This window comes from Engystomops pustulosus, chromosome 1 (genome assembly GCF_040894005.1).
Source record: "Engystomops pustulosus chromosome 1, aEngPut4.maternal, whole genome shotgun sequence".
Taxonomy (NCBI): domain Eukaryota; kingdom Metazoa; phylum Chordata; class Amphibia; order Anura; family Leptodactylidae; genus Engystomops; species Engystomops pustulosus.
Window position 1 is genome coordinate 183907406 of NC_092411.1, and position 25251 is coordinate 183932656.

Genomic DNA, 25251 nt, shown 5'->3' on the forward strand with positions numbered 1-25251 from the left:
CATCATGCTGGAAAAGGCACTGTTGATCACCAAACTGCTCTTGGACGGTTGGGAGAAGTTGCTCTTGGAGGACATTCTGGTACCATTCTTTATTCATGGATGTGTTTTTAGGCAAGACTGTGAGAGAGCCGATTCCCTTGGCTGAGAAGAAACCCACACATGAATGGTTTCAGGATGCTTTACAGTTGGCATGAGACAAGACTGGTGGTATCGCTCCCCTTGTCTTCTCTGAACAAGCTGTTTTCCAGGTGTTCCAAACAATCGGAAAGGGGATTTATCAGAGAAAATGACTTTACTCCAGTCCTCAGCAGTCCACTCCCTGTCCTTTTTGCAGAATATCAGTCTGTCCCTGATGTTTTTTCTGGAGAGAACTAGCTTCTTTGCTCTCTTCTTGACAGGCTTTGCTCCAAGAGTCTTTGCCTTGCACTGCGTGCAGATGCACTCACACCTGCCTGCTGCCATTCCTGAGCAGGCTCTGCACTGCTGGTAGCCCGATCCCGAAGCTGAAACACTGGCACTTGTTAGTCCTTCTTGGGCACCCTGGAGCCTTTTTGGCAACAATGGAACCTCTCTCCTTGAATTCCTTGATGATGCGATAGATTGTTGACTGAGGTGCAATCTTTCTAGCTGCGATACTCTTCCCTGTTAGGCCAGTTTTGTGCAGTGCAATGATGACTGCACCTGTTTCTTTAGAGATAACCATGGTTTACAGAAGAGAAACAATGATGCCAAGCACCAGCCTCCTTTTAAAGTGTCCAGTGGTGTGATTCTTACTTAATCATGACAGATTGATCTCCAGCCCTGTCCTCATCAACACCCACACCTGTGTTAACCCCTTAAGGATGCAGCCATTTTACAGCTTAAGGTTCAGCCCCATTTTTCGGATTCAGACTTGCGTCGCTTTATATGGTTATAACTTTTGAACACTGTTACTTATCAAAGCGATTCTGAGATTGTTTTTCCCCACATGTTGTACTTCACTTTAATGGTAAATATTGGCTGATAATTTTTGCGTTTATTTTCCAAAAAAGAAAAAAATGATGAATTTTTTTAAAAATTTCACTTTTTTGAAATTTGAAATCTTTACATTGGCAGGTAGATAGATTTACCACCTAAATAAGTTGCTCTATAACATTTCCCATATGTCTACTTTATATTTTCATAATTTTTTAAATGTCTGGATAATTTATTTTGATATCGCGCGGCTTACAAATCGAATAGCGATTTTCCGTATTTTCAGAATTTACTCTTTTGTGCATAAATACTGTTTTGAATGAAATTTTACATCAAAACCCCCTATATAATCAACCCATTTTCAAATCTGCACCCCTTAAACTATCAGAAACAGCTTTTAGGAAGATTGTTAACCCCTTGAGATCTTTATAGTAATTGAATCAAAATAAGGTAAAATTTAGAATGGTAAAATTTTGTCAGTTAAACGTTAATTTAGCCCTAAAATTTACACATTTCCAAAAAATAAAAATACAAAACTCACCTTCAATTTGTTCTGCAGTTTCTTCCGAGTACAGAGACCCCACATGTGGCAGTTACTTGTTTTATGGGTGCACAGCGAAGCGCAGAAGGCAAGGAGGGACCTGCAGCTGCCAAGATTTTAGTTTCCTCATTGGTCCCTTTTGTAGGCTATAAAATTCTTGCTTTTTCGTTATTGGGGCCATGTAATGGCATTTTTTTGGGGGGGATGAGATGCTTTTTCCAATGTTACCATTTTGGGGTTGGTATCCCCTACTTTTTTTTTAGGACAGGAGTTGAAAAGCTTCAATTCTGTACTGGATTTTTTACTTTTTATTTTGGTGTTCACTATATAGCCTAATAATCATGTTATCTTTATTCTGTGGGTCAGTACAATTACGGGGATACCAAACATGAATATTTTTTCGTACGTTTTACTAAATTTGTCAAATAAAACCCTAATGTGGGAAAAATCTATCATTTTTGCATTGCCATCTTCCAAGTGGCATAACATTATTAATTTTTTGGCTACGGAACTGGTTGATGCCTTGTTTTTTGCAGGACATGGGTAACTTTTCAACTATATCATTCTGAAGTACATTTGTTTTTTTGATCACTTTTTATTGCATTTTTTGTGGGATTGAATAGGTAAAAATCATAATTTTTGGAGGGATTTTAGTAGGTTTTTTTTCGGCGTTCATAATATGGGTTCACTAATTATTTATTTTTATTCTATGGGTTGTTACGGATGCGGTGATACTATATATGTGGGGTTTGTGTTATGATTTAGACCTTTTTTTTGTTATATGTCTCCTTATATGTTATGGGACTTATGGGCATTTTTTTTTATTTATTACTTTATTTTTTAGTGAAAAACATTTTTTTTACTTGTTCCACCATGAACAAGCAATCATCTGTTCATATGTCCAAATGAAAATAAACATTTCATAGTCTGGAAATTTGTGACAATGAAAACCTGCTCCGAATGGCGCTCCTTCCATTCTATACCCAGCCGTGTGCCCATACAGAAGTTTACCAACACACATGGGGGATCCTCATACTTGGGAAATTGGGTATCAAACTTTGTGGAGTGTTAGGATCAGTGGTGGACCCACTGTACCAGAGGCAAGCTATGACTTAAGCCGACAGCTTGGAGCAGAGTCTAAGTGGCACCCAGTTTTCACCAGAGCACGCTTCAAAGTGTGTTGGACTTGCTGCGGCGGGATACCACCATGTCGCACCACAGGCGCGACTTTGCCCACGGTGGTGGCCACGGCGAGGTACAGAGTCGTGAGGCAGAATTGTGGTTGGGGCCAGACAGGAGGTCAAGACAGGCAGCAGGTCAAGACAGGCAGCACAGGATCGGAGTTAATGGAGGAGCATAAGGTCAGGGCTGGGATCAGAGAAGCGTAGTCAGTAATAGAACCGGGATCACAATGGGAATTCAGCAAACAATCACAGGATATAGGGGGACCAGCTTTTTCTAAGGAACAAAAATCCAGCAGGGGACACAGGAAGGGGCTGGGAATCTACAGGAAAGGTGGCTGTCAAGCACCAATTATCGGCGCGCTGGCCCTTTAGACCTCAAAACGCCGACCTGTGCACAACCTAGGAGGAGGGGATGCACACACTGGAGCGAGGGGACCGCCGGTGGAACACGGACAGGTAAGAAGGGCTGCTGCTGACATGAGGTGGCACAGTCGCAGGAGCTCCCGTGACATGGAGTTTTTTGTCATTTAATAATTTGGGACGGTTTAATTTTTGGCCAAAATCAATGTATTGTATATAAAAAAACCCCCGTAAATTACACCTCCATTTTGTTTTAACCCCAGGGAAACATCTAAGGGTTAACACACTTCTTAACATTGATTTTTCATACATTAAGGGATGTCGTTTCTAAAATGGTATAATTTATGGGGTTTTACTGCTATTTAGGCCTCTAAATGTCACCTAACGCTGAGCAGGTACCTCTAAATAAAGGTGTTGGCGATTTTCATAAAAATGAGAAAAATATTGCACCCAAAATTCAGAATCTCCAAACAACCTACAAAATTTCAACGTTTTCAAACTAAACACAAAAGATATCATCAAAATGTTTCTATTAATTTGAAGTCAAATCAATGTGTGATAAGAAAAGAATCTAAATATATCCTGGATATGTTAACCCCTTCCCGTCAAGGCCCTTTTTCATTTTTGTGTTTTCATTTTTTACTCCCCACCTTCAAAATTCTATAACTTCTGCTTAACAAATTGCACTTCATAATGATTGTATTTAATATTCCATGCCATGTACTGGGAAGCGGGAAAAAAATTCTAAATACAGTGAGACTGGTGAAAAAACGCATTTGCAAAGTTTTCTCTCAGGGTTGGATTTTACGAATTTTACTGTGCTTCCCAAATGACATGTCTATTTTGTTCTTTGGGTCGGTACAATCACGGGGATACAACATTTATAGATTTTATAATTTTTCATACATTTACAAGAATTAAATATTCTGGCGCCAATAACTTTTTCATATTTCAGTGTATAGAGGTGTGACTGGTGTCATGTTTTGCAGCTTTTGATGAAGTTTTCAATGCTACCATTTTTAGGACTGTACAACCTTTTGATCACTTTTTACAGAATTTTTTATTTGCTTCAAAATGGCAAAAAAGTGCCATTTTTCACTTTGGGCACTATTTTCCTTTACAGGGTTAAACGTAGTGAAAAAACGTTATTATATTTTGATATATCGGGCATTTTCAGAAGACCCAAAGCTGTCATGGCAACCGATCATGTCCCCCTGAAGACGTCACGGGGAACAGTAATCTTAGCCAAGATGGTGGCGCCCAAAGCTGCCGGTGGTAATGTACAGGTTAACTCCCGCAATCGGTGTTACCAGTAAGTGTTTGCTGCAACATGCATCAAAGAGTTACTGGGTATGGAGAGGGCTCAGCCCTTGAGCCCTCTCCAAGCACCTGACGTGTGACGTACTATTACGTCACATATCGGGAAGGTGTTAAAGCATTACAAATGTGTAACCTCCAAAAGTGACACAGGGCAAATTTAATAAATCAGGCTTGGTCCTAAAGCCCTAAAATGGCTTAGTCCTGAAGGGGTTAATGATCCCACTAGGTAATACAATTTGACATGCTAAAAATATGGAAAACGGGGAGCAAAAATAAGGAAAAAATGCTAAATAAAAAGTTTATTGTCAAGGTTTAAAAAACTAAAGGACAGCACTACAAACACCTCATCCTTGTTCTCATTACTCCCTCTAGTGCATGATACCAGGCTAAGAATTTTTGTATTAAATGAAGTACCGTATATACTCGAGTATAAGCCGACCCAAGTATAAGCCGAGGCCCCTAATTTTACCACAAAAACCTGGTAAACCCTATATTTTTTTTTACTCGAGTATAAGCCAAGTTTGGGTTTTCAACACATTTTTTTTGTGCTGAAAAACTAGGCTTATACTCGGGTATATATGGTATTTTGGAAATGATTACAATTATTTATACCTAATTTACCTTATTTTGTGATCATTAAACAAGATCATTTATTGAAGTAATTGAGGAGTATTTTTTTCACTGGTGGCATTTTTTTTTGGACATTTTATTTAGGACCCGGCAGGCATTAAAATATAATATATGAACAGCAGCGGGAAGACAGAGAATTTCTATTTCCTTGAAGCACCACAAGCTGAGCACGACTCTTTATCACCTGCCTGCATAGAAAAGCTATAAAGATGTGTCAAATGGATTAATACAGAGACAGGTAAAAGTTACTGCACAGACGGGAGACTGTAATGAAAATAGCACACGCTCTGTGGTTTTAGTCTTCCACTCATTAATCCTCAATAAAGATTTACCTTTCTAATAAAGCTCATCCTGAGCTCATACCTATTATCCACAGTTGCATCACTCGGGACAATACTGACACTACACATTACAAACCTCTTGGGTACCTTATTGAATACAGCACAGTTTTTTTAAAGCTCTCCATCCCCTGGCATGTCTATACTGTATCATTCATTAACCTTTATTTCATGTCCTGGAGAGTAAAATATGGTTTTATGTTATTTTAATGTCTTGCTTTTAAATTAATCACCACAATTCCGGTTTTCACTTACATTTTTTTCTTTAACCCATGAACAAATAATTCCTTTGCTATTTTTTGTATTTGATGTATGCTTACCGCTATATATTTACCTTTTAGTTTTCTTCGATCTAGCTTTAAAAAATGGAGATTTGTAGCAATTAACATGGACAAATTCACATAGAAATAAGCACGTACACATTTATACACAGGGATGGAAAGAGGGATACGCAAGTGTACAGCCACCCCATCAAACTAGGGGAAAAAGCATATTTTACTGTGGGATGTCTTTATGTTCAATTTATTGGTGAAAATGCAGGAAGTTTCAAACTGGCCACTAAAGATGAATCCACTGTTGGCCCCAGGGGCATAACTTGAGGGGGTGCAGAGGTTGCGATCGCACCCGGGCCCAAGAGGTTTATGGGGCCCTTATGGTGTCACTTTCCCATATGAGAAGACTATTACTATAAACCATACATTATAGTCGGGGGCCTGGCACAGACTTTGCACTGGGGCCCATCAGCTTCTAGTTACGCCACTGGTTGGCCCCCAGGTTGAACAGAACGCAAGAAATTCATCATACAGATACATAGCATACATCACTGGGCCGACAGAGTGCATCTACTTTTCTGTTGTGTTTTAATGTTATGTCTTTAGCTATTTAAGAGTTAAATTCGCCTTAGTGATCCTGTGATCCGGTAGGCAGGTTTAAAAGGTAGATTTGTGAGATGTAATGCAAAAGCCATGAATAAGGTTTAATACCGAAACACGTAGGTTTGATTGCCTTTATGCCTATTCTATTTTTTCCATTATGCTGTGTTCGATTTTTAAAAAGGACTAAATACATTTTCCATTTTTACCTGAACATCGACTTCCTGTGCCTACCTGAAGATTGTTTCTTCTTGAATTACACGTTGTTTGCACATGTGGCCGAGGATGTCCGTGCTAGAGTTTTTGAAGTCGGAGCAATGTGGATTGTTTGACTACAACAGTGAGTTGATCATACTAAATAACTTTTTGTTTAAGTTTTATACTTTTTTGTGGTGCACCTTTAACATAGGGTATGCAACAGATTTTGCATGTTAAATCTGGCACACGGTCCGACTGAGCACCGGAACGCCCCCTAATTTGTGTTGCATGATGCCTAGTGCAGCTGCGCCACAAAACGGTCGCGTGCGACACATTTGTGGTGCAGACACTTCTTAAATACCTGTGCAAGCAGTTTCCACCTAAAAGAATGTGCAAAGTCCGTCAGAAGATGCAAAGTCCTTACAAAATGTGCCCCATGGAGTTTCGACAGACTTTTCATGTTCCGGTTTGGACAAACCCCAACTTTGTGGAGTACATTCATTCATCATAATGAATACTTCATTTTGGTTCAGCATTATCTGTGATAGGTTCATATATTCCACAAATGATTCTCCCTGTACATTGAGTCTCCCTGTCCTGTTCTTTTTCAGACGTCCATATGAATAACTATTTCTGATCCTTTCTGTTTGCTCTATTAGGAAGTAAGGATCTGCATTCATGTTGAAAAGTGTCATTTGACCGACAAAGGTGTCATTATATGGAGCAGAGTTGGGATATCACAGGAAAACAACTGTACAAGTGGTTCCCGATTTAAAGGGGTTTGCCCATAATATAAATTTCAATCCCCTAGTTATGTTTACAGAGCAAAGATCATCTTAAACCTCTTACTTTACAATTTTACTCAGATTTATTGATGTTGATGTTTTCGTTCCTATAATTCCCTAGGCTGGTCATTGCGAAATCCCAGGGTGTGAGCAGGGACTCTCTAAGCAGACCCTTCATGATTCCTATAAGATACTGTGGGTTGACAATGTGCTGAGATTATAAGGGCCCAGGTTTATGTACAATTTCATTTAGCTGTTGAACATTCACTAATATCTGACACATAGAAAAAGAGAGATGAGACAGATCTGAGATGAGAGATGATGAGATCCATGAGATGCATATAAAACACAATGACATTCTCAGTTCTGCTATCTCAGCCATAACATACACAGTCAGCTCTGCTGTACCTCCCTCCCCTGCATAAAGACCTTATCTGCCTGTAGATTTACTCTCCTCCCACTTCTGTTTGCTGGTAGGTATTCTTTGTGTGTGTGAGCTTGTCTTGTGATGGAGGGGGAGGAGCAGGAGGCAGAGAGGAGCTCACTGCAGCGTCAGACAGCAGAACAATTTGCCCGACCCTAGACTTCTAATTTACGGTCGGATCCTGGGACAACCGAAATTGTATAACCTTGACTGAGTCATGTTGGAATTATATCTGTGAAAAGCAGCATTTTTGTTAATAACAGTAAATTGGAGAATGTGTTATGTTGTTACCCTGAATATATTTAAGAATCTTGTCTTTGTGGGAATACCCCTTTAAGGACACCTGACTTACAGAGAACCTTTAGTTACAGACAGGCCTCTCTGCACACTGTGACCTCTGGTGAAGATCTCTGGATGCTTTACTTTAGTCCCAGGCTGCAATAATCAGCTGTGAGGTCTCTATAATAAAGCTTTTTTTGATAATTTTTGTTCCCATGACAAAATTTTTTAAATCCTCTTGTAATAGCGACAAAAAAAGTTGTAAGTAACCCCAAGACTGCCTGTAATGATGTTAAAGGCATGTTGGATACAGTATTTTACCAAAGCCATATTTTGGTTTGTCACTAATCTATGGTTTATCTCATAGAATACATGTTGGGCACTGTTATTTTTCTCAGAAGCTACTCTGTACTGTATTGCTTCTAAGAAATATAACAGTGCCCACCATTTTACCAGAATATAGTATTACACCTTAAGCTTATCACATTTAGAACTCAGCAAAGCTGAAGCTGGAAAAAACTAGTGGAGTTTTATATGTGTGTGCTGCAGCTTCTCTTTGAGCAGTTTTGAATGTTAGATGTCCTACTAACATTTAAAGAGGTTTCTGATGAATAGACTGACATTTGGCTTTCTCCATAACTCACATAATTGGAGAGTGACCGTGCATAAAAACCACCTCTCTCCTGAATGCAAAGAGCAGGATCCCATCATTCTGTCAGGATTTCAGCAGAAGAACCTCCATTAATCAAAGCCCCCAAAACATCACCAAGATGTCATAAAATTTGTTTATTGAAAGACACATTGGGAAGATTTATCACCTTGACTCTGCCATAATTCTGGAGTGATTTTTGAAATGCCCTGTGCTACTTTTATTCAGGGTTGTAGACCATTTAAAAGACAGTTTTCCGACTTGTCCAAAAAACGAGACATGGCATCATGAAAAAGGAGTGTAAGCGCCAGAAAATTAAGTCTGTGCGGCAAAAAATGTAGCCCTTAACTAGACCAACTACTTGCTTATCTAAAGTACACCTTTAGAGTTGTAAACTACTCCAGACACATCATTCAACATGATTCATCTAGCGCAGAATAAGACAGTAGAGTCTAACTCTGTTCTGGTCAATTCACACTTTTTTCCATCCTTTATGTGGATACTTTCATGGGATGAAAATGTATTCTGGTGGAATCATACACAGATGCATGGAGGGAGTTTGCCAGACAGGACTCATGGCTTCCTCCTGCAGTCCAAGGCAGTCCAGGATGTGCCATGCACAGAGCATCCTTGGCTGCCATGACTACAAGAAGAGTGTGAAAGTGTGTACAGAGATGGATTATTGTTGAAGCTCCTGCTCTGGGACCCCTGATTCTTCCTCTTCAGGAGAACCTGAAGGGAAGCTACAATCCAAATTTCTCCATTTTATTGTATTGGTGTCCTCAGGACGCCAATACGATTGAAACATGTGATTAAGCAGGGATCAATAAGGCACTTTGCGACATATAAGTGGGTTGTGGTACCAGTGCTCATTAATATTTTAAAGGTGAGCAGTGATTGGTTGCCATGGGCAACTAGAAATATTCTGACTTTCAGACAGCTTGATAAATCTGTCTCTCTGTCTCTAAAATGTTCGCCATCACTGCTCTAGAACATGCTCGCTTCATCCTAACAACAGGTATCTAATACATTTTGCTCAAGTTTTGAGGAGAAGAGATGCTATGGAGATGGTTTTTTAGGTGTTAGCATAGGCCCCTTAGGTCCATGGAAATTATAACGCTTCAACATAGCAAGTAATTTTGGAAACTTTTGGAAAAGCCCTTTTCCAGCATGACTGTACCCAGTGCAAGGTCCATAAAATCAGGGTTAGGTCTGCGCTAATTCTAGCATTTTTACTGCTGAGGCAAAAGATGTAATGGTGTGCACATATATATGTACCTTTACATAATATACTACACATAAATATACACCACAAAATTAATATACCACACACATAAGTATATAACATATAAAAATATGCAGCCTATAGAAATATGTATCTGCAATGAATATACAGTATATTGTACACATAGTTGGTAACATTAAATGTGTAGCATACCAGGGCTGCCATTAGGAAGCCAGAGACATCATTTAAAGGAATGTTCCAGGAATATGAAGTCTGATATAAAAACCCATTATGCTATAAATAAATGAATATAGCAAAACTCAATTTCATTATTCACGAAATGTTGCTTAAATCGTTTGATTTTATGATTCACAAAATGTTATGGGCTTTCTAAAGTAAGCAAAGTTTTTACCAAGATGGCTGCCACTGGGAACTACAAGTCCCATGATGCTTTAGTTCTCAGTAACTCCTCCTCCCTCCTATCCTCTACTCCTAGTGATGATCTAACTGACTTTCTTGCTCTGTTACCATAGAAATGATGTGTAACTGCCATCACTGCACATTACCTCACTGAGATGATGTCTCCACACAACACTGGCAATACTGCAACCAACCAACCACAGCCTAACATAGTGATGTTCATATGACCTGCCCTGGCAGGTGCAGGACATGTGATGTGGGCATGTGAACAGCGTCCATCTTCGGTCCTGTGTCTGTCCTGTAGCATTTTAATTCTTCACTACAGTGTACATCAACAGCATTTTTCTGCTTGGGGGAGCAAAGTTTTAAATAACAACTAAAAACATATTAGCTTATATTTTAAGGACCCATTTGTATATGAATTATTCTTATTGCTTAAATACCCCTTTAATGTTTATATCATTCCTAGCTGCTGATTTATCTTTCTAAAACAGCCTAATCTGAGCTGACCCACATCCTTGAGGTTCAGCACATCTTTAAAATGTCTCCTGGATAACAACTATTTCCCACACTACACTACTAAATACGCTACACTGTGCTTTCTGCATATACAGTTTGGTCCATAAATACTTGGACAGACACAATCTCTTCATTTCAGGGGCTCAAAAGTAATTGGACAAATTAAATATTTGTAAATAAAATGTTAATTTAAAATACTTGGTTGAAACCATTTTGTTGCCAATGACTACCTAAAGTCTTGGTGTTGTGTTCCCCCATTTGAATGCTCTGCCTGATCTTTACTGCAGTTGTTTTCAGTTTCTGTTTGTTTGTGGAGCTTTCTGTCTGAAGCTTAGTCTATAACAAGTTAAATGCATAGTCAATTGAGTTGTGATCTGATGACTGACTTGGCCATTCAGCAATGCAATTGTAAATTCTCAGGCTGTTTTGGGTCATTGTCCAACTTTATCATGAAACAGTGACCAGTTTGACTTGAATTGAGCACATGGATTTGCAACATCCCCCACCAGATGTAGCTGGCTGGTGTTTGCAAGAAATATGGAGGGAGAGGCTGATGCAGTGGTTTCTCTCTGGAGCACCATTTGAGGTGTCTGTAGGATGAATCCCTTGGTAATGGATGGGGAAGCCTGTTGTGGTAAGCAGCTTGGATCCAGAGATTAGACGGAGGCAACGTTGTACAAATCAACTAACAGTTCTTTATTCAACAGCAGGCAACGGCCAAACGATAATAGTAGACTCAGCAAGTTGGTGAGCTGGTGAGAGATAGCTGAGCCTGGTATTGTCCTCAGGTATCAGGCAGCGGCCTGAGATACTTCTTCTTTCTGGTAGTGGGTCTGGTGGGCAGCTCTGCAGAGAGCTGCACACTGGAGCTGCTTCTCTATTTACTGACTGGATTCCAAAACCATGTGCTCCCACCCATATACTCCGTTGGTCAGGTGGTAGCACTACCCCATTCAGCTTCCAGCTTGCTTTTCAAGAACATCACTGGACAATAATATATTCATTTTTAACTATTGCCTTACCAGGCAGTGGCTACTGCAGCAACTACAATGTACTCCAGTACTTAGAGACCTAGAGAGATGATCAGTCTCCCTAACATCTACTGACATGGAGGGGGCACTATTCGCAACTACCAACTTGCCTATGCATTGGCAGGGGTGTTGCAGATTGTCTCAGAATGAATACCTGAGAATTCATTCTGCTTCTTCTGTCCTATGTCACATCATCAATAAACACTAGTGCCACTAGCAGCCATGCATGCCCAAGCCATCACACTACCTCTGCCATGTTTTACAGATGATGTCATATGACTTGGATCATGACCTGTACCATACCTTCACCATACTTTTTTCTTTCTATCATTCTAATAGAGGTTGATTTTGGTTTCATCTGTCCAAAGAATGTTATTCCAGACTGGTGCTTACTTTTTATTATGCTTTTTTATAGCAATTCTAATCTAGCCTTTTTATTCTTGAGACTTATGAGTGGCTTGCAGTGTGCGGTGAACCCTCTGTATTTACTTTCATGCAGTCACTTTTTATGGTAGATTTGGATATTGATGCCTACATCCTGTAGAGTGTTGTTCACTTGGTTGGCTGTTGTGAAGGGGTTTCTCTTTACCATGGAAATGATTCTGCGATCGTCCACCACTTTTGTCTTCCATCGGCATTCAGGTCTTTTTGCATAGATGAATTCACCAGTGCTTTCTTTCTCAGGATGTACCAAACTGTATATTTTGCCATTTATAATATTGTAGCAATTTCTCAGATGTTTTTTTTTTCTGTACAGGCGGTCCCCTACTTAAGGACAGCAGACTTACAGACAACCCCTAGTTACAGAAGGACCTCTCTGACCACTGTGACCTCTGGTAAAGTCTCTGGATACTTTACTTTAGTCCCAGGCTGCAATGATCAGCTGTAAGGTGTGACTGTGACAATGAACCTTTACTGATAATCCTTGTTCCCATTACAGCAAAAAAATTGAGAATCCTATTGTCACAAAAACATTTGCACATTGTAATGAATGAAGAGTAAAATCCCCATACTGCCTATTGCAGTATGGCAGTATATGGTAGGATCAATCAGACAACCTAGGGTTAAAGTACCCTAGGGAGTCTGAAAAATAGTAAAAGTAAAAATGAAAAAAAGTTTTTAAAAAAAATTCAATCCCCCCCCCTTTCCATAGAACTGATGTAAATATAAAAAAAACAGTAAAAATCAAAAACACATTAGGTATCGTCGCGTCTGAAAATGCCCAATCTATCAAAATTTAATAACGGTTTTTCACTGCGTTTAACCCCGTAACGGAAAATAGCGTCCAAAGTCGAAAATGGTATTTTTTTTTCATTTTGAAAAATATAAAAAAATTAATAAAAAGTGATCAAAAGGTCACACAGTCCTAAAAATTATAGCAATGAAAACGCCATCAAAAGTCGCAAAAAATGACACCACCCACAGCTCCATAAACTAAAGTATGAAAAAGTTATTGGCGCCAGAAGATGGCAAAATCCCCCCAAAAATTTTTGGACAGGAGGTTTTAATTTTTTTAAATGTATGAAGCCATTATAAAACCTATACGAATTTGGTATCCATGTAATCGTACGGACCCAAAGAATAAAGTAGACATGTCATTTGGGGTGCACAGTGAAAGCTGTAAAATCTAAGCCCACAAGAAAACGTTGCAAATGTGTTTTTTCACCATTTTCACTGTATTTGGCATTTTTTTCCCGCTTCCCAGTACACGGCATGGAATATTAAATACCGTCACTACGAAGTGCAAATTGTTATGCAGAAAATAAGCCATTGCAGAGCTCTTTATGTGGAAAAATAAAAAAGTTATAGATTTTTGAAGGTGGTGAGTGAAAAATGGAAGAGAAAAAACTAAAAATACTCTTGCAGATGAGGTGGAAAAGTATATTTAAAAAAAAATAAATAAAAGCTTACGTAGATTTGCAGATGACTTTTAGGATATGTTTTTATGAGATAAGACACTCTCTGCGGGTCCTATCACTTATTCTCCATTGTCCCAGAGCTGGAGGTGGAGCTAAAGTACTATAAAGTGCATATGGAGATATTTGGCAGGGTAATAGAAACAAATCTGACAAATCTTTTATAGGTGTCCACAGATTCTGAGAGGTATTGGCTGCATTCAGTACCTTATAGATGACAGTCTTTTCTATATGACAGAGGGCTTTATTTCGGGTTCTCCCATCCATGACATATAAATGCTGAATTCACCCTGCGTCCCTAAAAATACCAGTCACTTACAGTCACCTAGATTAGAATACTGTGGTCCTAAACAATATATACACTCTCGCAAAACAACTGACAGCACTCTCCCACACATATAAAACACCCCTTTATTAAATACTGTATATACTATATATTTATATATATATATATATATATATAGTACTGGTATTATAGTATGCATAGCACTGATTTTATATAGAGTGCCACCCTGACCAATGAATATAAACAGCCCCCCTTTAATGTATTGTAAGGCTTTACTATACAACCCCCTCTAATTAAATTATATACAGCTCCAAAATACAGATCTCCTCCATCTTAAATAAAATCTGGGTCCACATATACAGCCATCCCAGCACATTTATATACTGTACCACATATACAGTTTAATTATATACAGCCTCCCTTATAGTTCCCCCAGTTTAATTACTATCTGACCAGCCATATTTATATCCCCCTCAGTTTGATAATATAGAGCGTCCCATGTAGATTCCTCTCAGTTTCATCAAAAGTTTGACAGCAAAAATAATAAAACTTGTACTTACATACAGTCCATGTGCTCCCATACCACAAAGCTCCATTCTCCTCCTGGCTCTCTTCTCATTCCGGCTCTTGTTAGCGGCGGTTCCTCTCTCCTCTTTGCTCTTGTCAGCAGCGGCTCCAGGGGCGTAACTACAGTGGTAGCAGCCATAGCAACCGCTATGGGGCCCACAGTGTCAGGGGGCCTCATCATCATGGAGGATGTGCATCATTATATCCATATTATGCTGCACATTGTACATCATAATATGTATATAACATATATGTTATGTATATATGCTGCATCTGTAATGTGTATATGTTGTATGTGTATACGGTGTATGGCGTCTGCATATACTGTATGTGTTAAAATTAGTGAGCATGTACCAACATTTGTGGACTTACATATGTACACCTGTAGTGAATGAAATCTTTGTATAAGACAAAAATAACATAAATGAAACCATCTTTGTGCTTTGGCACCACCTACCTTTCTCTTTGTGCTCTGATTCAGGTTAATACGGGACTGGCTCTTTATCTGTTGGGGAAAATGAAAATATCTATTACTAAAGTTATAAACTTAAATCTGAAAAGCACAGCTGGAGCAGACAACTATTTCCTCCAGATTTACTGATTAGCTAATCTCTACCAAGTGTACCCTATTGTGCTTTGTGAAGGCTGTTTCTTTTTATTCATGCCCATTTTCCCTTTTTATTCTGTGTGTAATGTGTTTAGAAATACAATGCAAATGTCTCTGCCCAATTCTATTGAAACGCATTGGATTGGTAAGGAGCACCCGCTGTTTTAGGTTTTCAGTTATTTCCTTCAGTTATTTTGAAGTGCAAGTCTTCCCAGTGACTAGACAGTGGGGGCATAACTAGAAAAGGCAGGGTCACATGGCAAACTTTTGAATGATTTCCCATGTGCGAGCATTACTAATACAGGACAAAATGCGGTATGATTGTGGCTACACTCAATTCATTTAGTTTAGTTCAAACAGATGTTTTTGCATATGATGAGAATTATTTCTCTATAATAAAGCTTTTTTTATAAGATTATCTGTATTTTTATTTTGGTACCCTTTAAAGGGAACCTGTAACCAGCAATGTTATTTTTTGCTGGTGACAGTTTCAAATAGCCTCTGCAATCATGAGTTTAAAAACTCCTTTGTTGGCATTCTAAATTGTTTCAGTACTTTATAAAAGTATATTCTGCATTATTACCTTGTTCCCTGCCAGCACTGCCCAACAAGTCATGGGGAGGGAGGCGCTCCAACGGCATGAGTCCCCGTGTCCTTGCTTCATCCTCCCCTCCTCCGTACTCCCCCTCCCTCTGTCTCTGTCCTGCTCACTAACTCTACAGCAGCTAACCAAGGAGATGGGTATTCGGACTGTAAGAGATGCCCCTCCTCGTGACTCGCCGGACAGTACTAGCAGGGAGCCAATTTCTAATGTTACTTTATAAAATAATGATTCAGAATTCCAAAAAAGGCATTTTTAAGGTCATTATTGCAGAGGATATTGGAACCTGTCACTAGCTAAAAATGACAACTCTGGTGACAGGTTCTCTTTAAGAGTTTGTACAAAACTGGTGTTTTTTTTAAATAGGTTGATATTATATTTGTTTACATAGATGAAGTGATCCCTTTTGTTTTGTTTGTTTTTTTGCCAATTTTTAAATATAACATTAGCTGGAAATCACCTGGCCTGGAGGGGCCTGGAGGAGGACAAAGGGGTCAGTGGGGTTTGAAGAAGTACAGGTGGTCTGGAGATTTATATAAAATAATTGATTAGAGGGGCACTATGTATTAAATAACTGATTAGAGGACATTGACTATAAATAAGAATCATTCAGGACAACAATTTTTTTCCACTATGCTGAGCCAGTCATGACCCTGGCTGACAACCGGTGGAGGAAATGGGGGGCCAGCATTCGCACGCTGCCCCCAGTTAAATTTAAAAAACTCTCCACTCATCTTCTGGCTCTCCCCAACTCTTTCCAAGGCTCCTCTTCTCCCCTCTTCTTCAGCAGTAGTGTGGGCAGAGCCAAGTACTCTGTCCACATACACACTATGACATGGTGCCTCATGATGATTTAGCTCTGCTTAGTGCTGCATAAACTATAATCTAGTGATGGTGAACCTTTTAGAGGCCGAGTGCCCAAACTGCAATCCAAAACCCTGCTTATTATTGCGAGGTGCCAACCAAAAATTAACCAGTTAAGGGCCGGGCCCTTTCCTGTTTTTTCATGTCCATTTTTCACTCGCCACCTTCAAAAATCTATAACTTTTTTATTTTTACACGTAAAGAGCTGTGTGATGGCTTGTTTTCTGCGTATCAAATTGCACTTCATAGTGATGGTATTAAATATTCCATGCCATGTACTCGGAAGTGGGAAAAAAAATCCAAATGCAGTGAAAATGGTGAAAAAACGCATTTGCGCCATTTTCTTGTGGGCTTGAATATTACGTCTTTCCCCAAATGACATGTCTACTTTATACTTTGGGTTGGTACGATTAAGGGGATACCAAATTTCTATAGGTTTTATAATGTTTTCATACATTTACAAAAATTAAAACCTCCTGTACAAAAATTATTTTTTTGATTTTGCCATCTTCTGGCGCTAATAAGTCTTTGCTGCAATATGCAGCAAAGACTTACCGGCTATGGAGAGGGCTCAGCCCGTGAGCCCTCTCCATGCAGCGGGACCCGACCGCCGCACAGTCGGCGGTCGCAAACCAGTTAAAGCAGTAACTTATTGCTACCTGTTCAACAACTTTCAATCATATTGGCCTCCTGAGGGCAGCAACATAGTAGAAAGATGGAAAATTTTCATCATTTTAGCTTCTTTCCAGTTTCCCTCTGTACACAGAGAATTGTGGGGCCAGCAGGAGGTCCTCCAAAAATAACTCGACCCTGTCTAATTCTTCCTCTTTCTACAGTCCTAAGTAGCGAAGTAAGTATCAGAATATGACTGAAAGCAGCATCTTTTAAGTTGCTTGGAACTGCAGGAAGATTCTTTGAGTCCTGTCTGGTTTGCTGGGGCAATGGCCCGGGTGCCCACAAAAAAGGCCTCTGAGTGCCGCCTCTGGCACCCGTGCCATAGGTTCGCCACCACTGCTATAATCCATACATAGATACATGTTTCTAATATTTTTAATTTGGAAGAAGTGCTGTTTATGCTAAAATCTGGTCCATTGTATATACTGTAATATCCTTGGGGAAGAGGAGGTAGCGATTTTTTGAGACTCACCTTGTACAACAAGTATCTTAGAAGCTACCCTAATTTTAGATAAATAATTACAATGGAGCAATTTAGGAGCACAGTTTTGGACATTGTTATCTAGGTAACACTACACTGCAAGTGACTTTGCTACTTATAGTTGCACAGTGTGGAGATGTGCTGCTTGGAGCTGAAGACTTCTGGTGAAAAATTATGAAGCTGTCAGTGCCAACAAAAAGTCTTAATGCAGTTCTGCAGCAAAGAAGAAGACAAGTCACCTGTAAGGTATTTAATCCCACTTCTGGGTTTGTCTGATCACAACTGTAGTCAGTGAATAACCATCAAGAAACAGCTACCGTATATATACTCGAATATAAGCTGAGACCACTAATTTTACCACCAAAAACTGGGAAAAACTACTGACTCGAGTATAAGCCGAGGGTGGGAAATGCATTGGTCAAAGTATACGGCCTGCCAGCCCCCATGTAGTATACAGCAGCCCCTAGTAGTATACAGCCTGCCAGCCCCCATGTAGAATACAGCCTGCCAGCCCCCATGTAGTATACAGCAGCTTCTAGTAGTATACAACCAGCCTCCATGTAGTATACAGCAGCCCCTGTAGTATACAGCCTGCCAGCCCCCATGTAGTATACAGCAGCCCCTTTAGTATACATCCTGCCAGCCCCCATGTAGTATACAGCAGCCCTCATGTAGTATACATCAGCCCCTAGTAGTATACAGCCTGCCAGCCCCCATGTAGTATACAGCAGCCCCTAGTAGTATACAGCAAGCCCCTAGTAGTATACAGCAGCCCCTAGTAGTATACAGCAAGCCCCTAGTAGTATACAGAAGCCCCTAGTAGTATACAGCAAGCCCCTAGTAGCATACAGCCAGCCTTCCCCCATGTAGTATACAGCAGCCCCTAGTAGTATACAGCCTGCCAGCCCCCATGTAGTATACAGCAGCCCCTAGTAGTATACAGCAAGCCCCTAGTAGTATACAGCAGCCCCTAGTAGTATACAGCAAGCCCCTAGTGGTATACAGCAGCCCCTAGTAGTATACAGCAGCCCCTAGGGGAGGGGACGTTTTTCAGCACATTTTTTGTACTGAAAAAACTCGGCTTATACACGAGTATATACGGTATTTTATCCATAATGTTGGTGAATCGAGTCTGTCTTCTGTATATGATGCTGCAGCTCTAGAGATGTGGGGTTATTATCATTGGCTGTTGTAAATGTTGTTGTCGATTATTAATTAGTAATATTGGTGCTGACAATTACATCCCTAATCACAGACCAATCACCAGCATGAAGTCAGGGGTAATTATTATACAATCCCCAGCATAACATTACTGTAGCCTCAGTTTAAAACCAAGAGCCGTACATTAGAAGAGAGAAGAGGAAGGTATTTCGGTGTTCTTCATTTCACTGCCCCCCCCCCCCCCCAGTGGCTAGAAATTCCCTTATCCCTGACTCTTATTATATAAGTAATATGTCTGTGCAGCAGTAGAGTAGGCCTCAAGAATCAATTTGAATGGCAGGCCCCAGGCACCCCAGTCCGACACTGAGTATATGTAAAGTACCTTTGCCTCCTTTTAGAGCTTCAGCCTTTCCCTGTTCTCACCATGCTGCTCTCTGCAAAACTCTCTCACTGCTCCAGCCCCACTGTGGCTTATTTCACTGTGCCTATCTATTCACTGAAAGACACAGAAAGAGAGGAGTGTTGGAGCAGGATGTGTCATAACTCTGCTGCTGCAGCTCCTCCTATTCATTAGTGCTTCTAGTGATACTACTTCCTGCTTGGACTGAAGAGAAACATCGAGGACAGAGAGGAGGAGGGAAAAGAACAGCAAGCCTCCATTCAAAGGTGTATTCCCTACCATAGCGGCTGTAGCCAATGGTGTTGGGTGGCTTAGCTGCCCAATATACAAGACATCAAACATGCAAATCCATGTAGTTTTGCACAAAGTCACAACCATATTTTTTACATTTTTTTATTGGTCTGAAACATTTTATAACTAGGGCACAAGGTCACAAGGTTTACACTGCAAATTACAATGGAATTCTGGCCAATTTCAGTTCAATTACAAATCTTTTACTGCTGAAACTATAGCAGTTTGGAAACTACAATATTTAAATAACATTTTCTTTCTTTATCCTACATTTGCCATGCCAGCTGTGTCGACATTCATGTAACTAGGAGTGAATGGTATTATTTATGGTATAGACTCATAAAAGCAACACCTGCTGCTTCTTAGAGGCATCTATTATACAAAACATTGTAAGCAGTTTGACAATTTAAATATCAAGGATGCAGCATATTTAGTAAAACGCTTGCTATTTTTAATTTCAGTGAGGACAGTTTAACCATATGCTGTAAACTACTGTATCCCATAATCCCATTTCATTTAAGTCAGTTTATATGTTCTATTAGTTAGGGAGGTTGGCTGCATCTGCCCTGAACAGAGAAAAAATGGGGACCACAGTAGATCAAAGTGTTTTCTCTCTGTCACCTCCATGCGATCACTGGGTTCATGGCTGCCGGAGATCTGATCATGACCCCCAGGTGTGCCAAGTACAATATAGCAGTTTAATATAAAACCAATCAAGTAATTGCATTCCTTGTTGTACATTTTCCTAATAACAGAAAACTCTGACCATATTACATAACAGCATGGGAAAAAGAATTATACACTTCATTTACCGATCAAGCAAATATACCGTAATAGCCATGGTCCATCCAGGTGTGTCCTCATCTCCCACCTGGCTAGTTGTCTATGGCTAGTCAGAGTGATTATATGGCTGTACACAAGCTGCTGGAGTGGTGTTTCTTGTCATGTGACTATTCACAGCAAGCTTCCTGTGTGACGTAACCCGGGGGATATTTAAATTTTAAGTGTGTTCTCATATGTTTGAGATATTGATTAAGACTCTAAGCAATTTTTCAGGCTGACTGACCGACCTTCATTTCTTAAAGTAATGATGGCCGTTTGTTTTTCTTTACTAAGCTGTTTTTTTTCTAGCCATAATACAAATTCTATCCACCTGACTTCTCCACAACACAACTGATGGTCCCAACCAAATTTATATGGCAAGAAATCTCACTTATTCAACCTGATGTGAAAAGTGCGAGTGTTCAAAGCAGTAATCAAAGAAAAGGTGGCTACTCTGAAGAACCTAGTATACAAGACATATTTTCAGTTGTTTCACACTTTTTTTGTTAATTATATAATTCAACATTAATTAATTCATAGTTTTGATGCCTTTCATGTGAATCTACAATTTTGATAGCCTGAAAATACAGAAAACTCTTGGTCTGTACTGTATGAAAATGGTTATTCTCTGTGGTGAACCCTATAACCAAAAATAGCTCCCAAATTTTCGAATCTCCACTTTTTCACCATTTTGCAACACATTAAAAATTTTATTTCCATACAGTCCCCAAAACAGTAGCAATGTATACAACATCTCATCCCTCAAAAATGTACAAATTTCATAGCTCTGTATTTGATATCCCTGTATTCATGCCAACCCAAATATCCCACAATAAAAAGGCGCAAATTCAATTTTTTGTCAATGTCACCACATTTGGAAATTTGTTGCTGTTTCCCACTATATGGCATGGAATATTAAATACTGTCACTAAGAAGTACAATTGGCTACACAAAAATCAAGCACTCAAAAGCTCTATACACGCAAAAATAAAAAAGGAGGAGAGCAGAAAATGGAAATGTAAAAATGAAAAAAGGCATTGAAAGAAAGGGGTTAAGCCAGCCAAAAAATAAATTCCAGCAGTAAATATACCGCTAATATAGATTTTTACCTGAAATTAACTGCATAGATAAATAAACATAAACTGACAAGCAAAATGGTAAAATTTTTGAACTTTTTACTTTCTCACTCAGTATTTCACCATCCACTATAGCTTTGACTACTATAATTTTTATAGTCAATCTCTTGACTCAAACATAGCAATTTCTCGGCCAAGAAAATAAGCCAAACTGCTTCATGTGAGGGATATGACAGTTGGAAGAATCCGTAATGGGTATGTCTATCCAAAAGCCAATAGGTGAAGATCCAGGCCAAATATCAAATTTACTTACCAGTTTTGGCATAACAGATACTGCAATGGAGATGGCATGTATGTTTATAAAAGTGTAATCACAGACATCCATGCATATCCTTTACCCTGAATCCTCAACAAGTCTTTAAAGGAGACCTTTCACCAGAATTTTACACCCAAACCAACAATGCTGCTGCTAAAGCATTACAAGTGCTCCCCATATCACCTAAAATTAGCTGCCAGTGAGGCAATGGGGCACATTTACTTACCCATCCGACGGAGTTCACAGAATTGTCCGATAATGCACCCTGCCATGATTCACTAAGATTGTGCGCCCGATATCTTACATGTGTCCTGCATGTCTGATGGAGTTTACCTTCTTTTAAGTGGTGCATGTAAGTGCATTGTATTGTGAAGTAAAATCCCGCGCTCAGTCCAAATCACGCCCCCCCAATTTGTGTCGCATGGAAGCCAGTGCAGCTGCGCAAAAAAACCATTGCATGTGACACAATCCTAGCAGGTGTCTACGCTAGGATTTTGCAAATCTAAAGGTTATAGGACCTTAGATGACATCACCCTGGTCACATGACATGAACTTCTGAATAGTAAGGAGGCATAAAGCATGGGGAGGAGTAGATGGGAGGGGACGACCAATAGGTCAAGTCCCCTCTGATGCCAGGTTAAATGAGATTAAGTTGATTTATGGGGATGTAAGGGAAACATTTTTTAGCTAAAATAAGGGTGTCAGTTAGTTACTGGAGCTCTATAGGAACCTGCCACTAGCTGTATTTGTGCAAATGTGGTTACAGTTTCCATTTAAAGAGAACACTTTTAAAGGGGTATTCCTACCATAAATATTAAATGTCAGAGAAATGAGGTTCCCACTTCTGGGCAATATTTATCATTATAGTAATGAATACAGATTACGGTACAGATTTATAAAATATTTTTAACAGTTTATGTACAAGGTTTCAAAATAAAAACTGATAACTTTTGTAATTCAGACAAATTCTTTTATTCTCCATTTCATAAGTTTGCATTTTGAGGATTAGTTTTTATAAATTTCTTTTTAATGCTGAAATTTGTTATCATGTGTTCCTGTGAAATGACTCTTCTGGAGATACTTCGCTTCTCAGAAGATTTAGCATTTTCACATCTAATTCAATAGGATTAAGTTTAATTCCAGCCTGTCAGTTAAATTAAAATAAGACTTATGATGCCTATAATATAGACAGACTTTCATTTGTTTGCTCTAAATTACTGCAATAAGTGCTCATTAAAATTCATAAGCTTCTCAAGTAAAAAACGATGGCAGTGTATGAGCAGAGTGATCCATGAGTAATATAAACTGTAGGGTCACTTTAAAACTTAAATGTAATACGTTGCTTGTAGAAAGATATATGTAACACATTGGGGAACATTTACTTACCTGGTCCCTGTGCGATCCCCGAGGTGCGTTGTCCGGCATCTGCCACAATTCATGAAGATCGTGCCCCCAATTTCCTGCATGTGTCGCTTTCCCAATGAGGTCCCAATTAGCTGGAGTTCACCTTCCTCCTCCCGGTTTATGTAAGTGCATTGGATGCAACACAAATCGATCCTGCGTGTTGTCCAAATCCGCTGGATCGTCTGTCGGCTCAAACCCCCCCCCCCCAAATGTGGCATGTGAAAGCCGGCGCGATTGAAACACAATCCAATCGCGTGCAATGCAATCCCCAGCAGGATCCCCAAAAATGTTGCAAAACCCAACAGAAATGCACCCACGGGACCTTAATAAATAAGCCCCATTATCTACAAATGTTATGTCTGCATGATGAAATCCATTGGTCACTGATTGGCAGTGTGACTACACCAACAAGCTGCTGTTACAGGGGAAAGTAGGACTATACTTCTTGACTAAATCATATCAGTATACCTCAGTCAATACCTGTACCATTATGAATGAGCGTACCTAAGCACACTAGCTTGTACCTATATACCACTTTTATAGGGCATTTATAGACTTTACAGCCAGTACTCTTGTAGTGAGGAATCTAAAGAATTCAGTTATACAGTTCCCATAGAAGTTATCCAGACTACACAGACAGCCCCCTCTGTACAGGTAGACCACTGTGGTTGGTCCAAACTTAACAGCAAAAGTGCTGTTACAGGGGACAGTGCATATTACACATGAAGACTGCTGCTGTAAAAAGCCATACAGACAACACACCTAGACTACGGTGTTGGCCCAGATGACACATAAAGGTTTCTGCTATAATAACCACTTTAGACTGGTTTTCATCCTGTGGTACGCATACCTCTAGGGGTAAATCCTATACACCCAGGGGGTACATTCTATACCAAAGACAAATTAAAATGTAAAACTGCTTTACCATTCCCAATGCTCTAAAACTGCTTTGCCAAAGCCCTCTTTATGAGCAGTATAAGCCCTGATCCCACTATGGACACTTGCTTTAGCATCCCCCGCTAAGCAGGAGTTTCCTGGCCTACATGGTAACAAATAGGTATGTGAAATTAATGTACAAAAATATATTTCATAATATTTTACATGGATTGCATGGATTTCTGCATGGAAATGTATTTTGGCAGAAATTATTAACTACTGTGACTTCAAAAACATTACATACTACTGGCCAATACCACTCACACCTGAGAATACTAACATCATATGTTGCATATCCAATTTGGGAGTCAACGCAAATACTTAGAAAGTAATCTACAGGGGTAAAAGATTGGTTGGATTTCATGGACCAAGCACAGTTCCAGGCACAGGACTCCATGATATTCTGAATCCATTTTTCACAGACCAAGCATGGTCGTGTAGCGGTTACCTGTCACTCTGGCCTGGCTTCTGACTGTAGTACTTTCAGTACTCTCCTCATAGTGGCCATGCATAAGAGTTTATTTAATTGTTAAAATGTTCTGCCTGTAATCCACAGTATGCTAGTATCTACTATAACTCCTCATGCATGCCAGTAGTCCTATTACTGGTTTTCAGTGTATTAGTTGAAGCATCTAAATGAATATCACTAAATGTTACTTTGTGTCCTTTTCTGACTGTTCATAGGACTGTATCCGTAGCTAAATTTTCTACTTAGTGTATGTTACAGTATACCAGTCCCTAACTGTCCATATGAGTGTAAGGGTGCATTTGCATAAAACTATTTGCATCTTTTTTTCTCCTTATATTTGCGCAAAAGAAATGCGGGTAATGAGGGTAAAAGAAATGTTGATTCAGGTTTTTGCTGCAGCAATTTGCAGATTTGCCCTGTCACACTCACAGGGCACATTCAAGGATTCTCAAACAGTCACATTCACATCAGTTGCACCAGTTGTGGTTAATAAAAAAAAAACCTGCAGTGCAAGTCAATTATGCAAATTGCATCCACTTTGCTGTAACTGTAAATCAACATGGCTCCGACATCATCTAATATACTGTGCCTAACCAAGTACAATTGCCACTCACAAGGACAGGTTATGATTTCTTCTTGCTGCACTTACT

At 39.5% G+C, this 25251-nt stretch overlaps 1 protein-coding gene across 1 annotated transcript in view; it reads right to left on the bottom strand.

Moving 5' to 3' along the window:
* RASGEF1B (RasGEF domain family member 1B) overlaps window positions 1–25251 on the bottom strand; it is a 267226-nt gene that overhangs the window by 208311 nt on the left and 33664 nt on the right. Inside the window, exon 2 of the mRNA XM_072114538.1 lies at window positions 14956–15003. Coding sequence (XP_071970639.1) covers window positions 14956–15003 — 48 coding nt within the window. The remainder of the gene's footprint in view (window positions 1–14955; window positions 15004–25251) is intronic.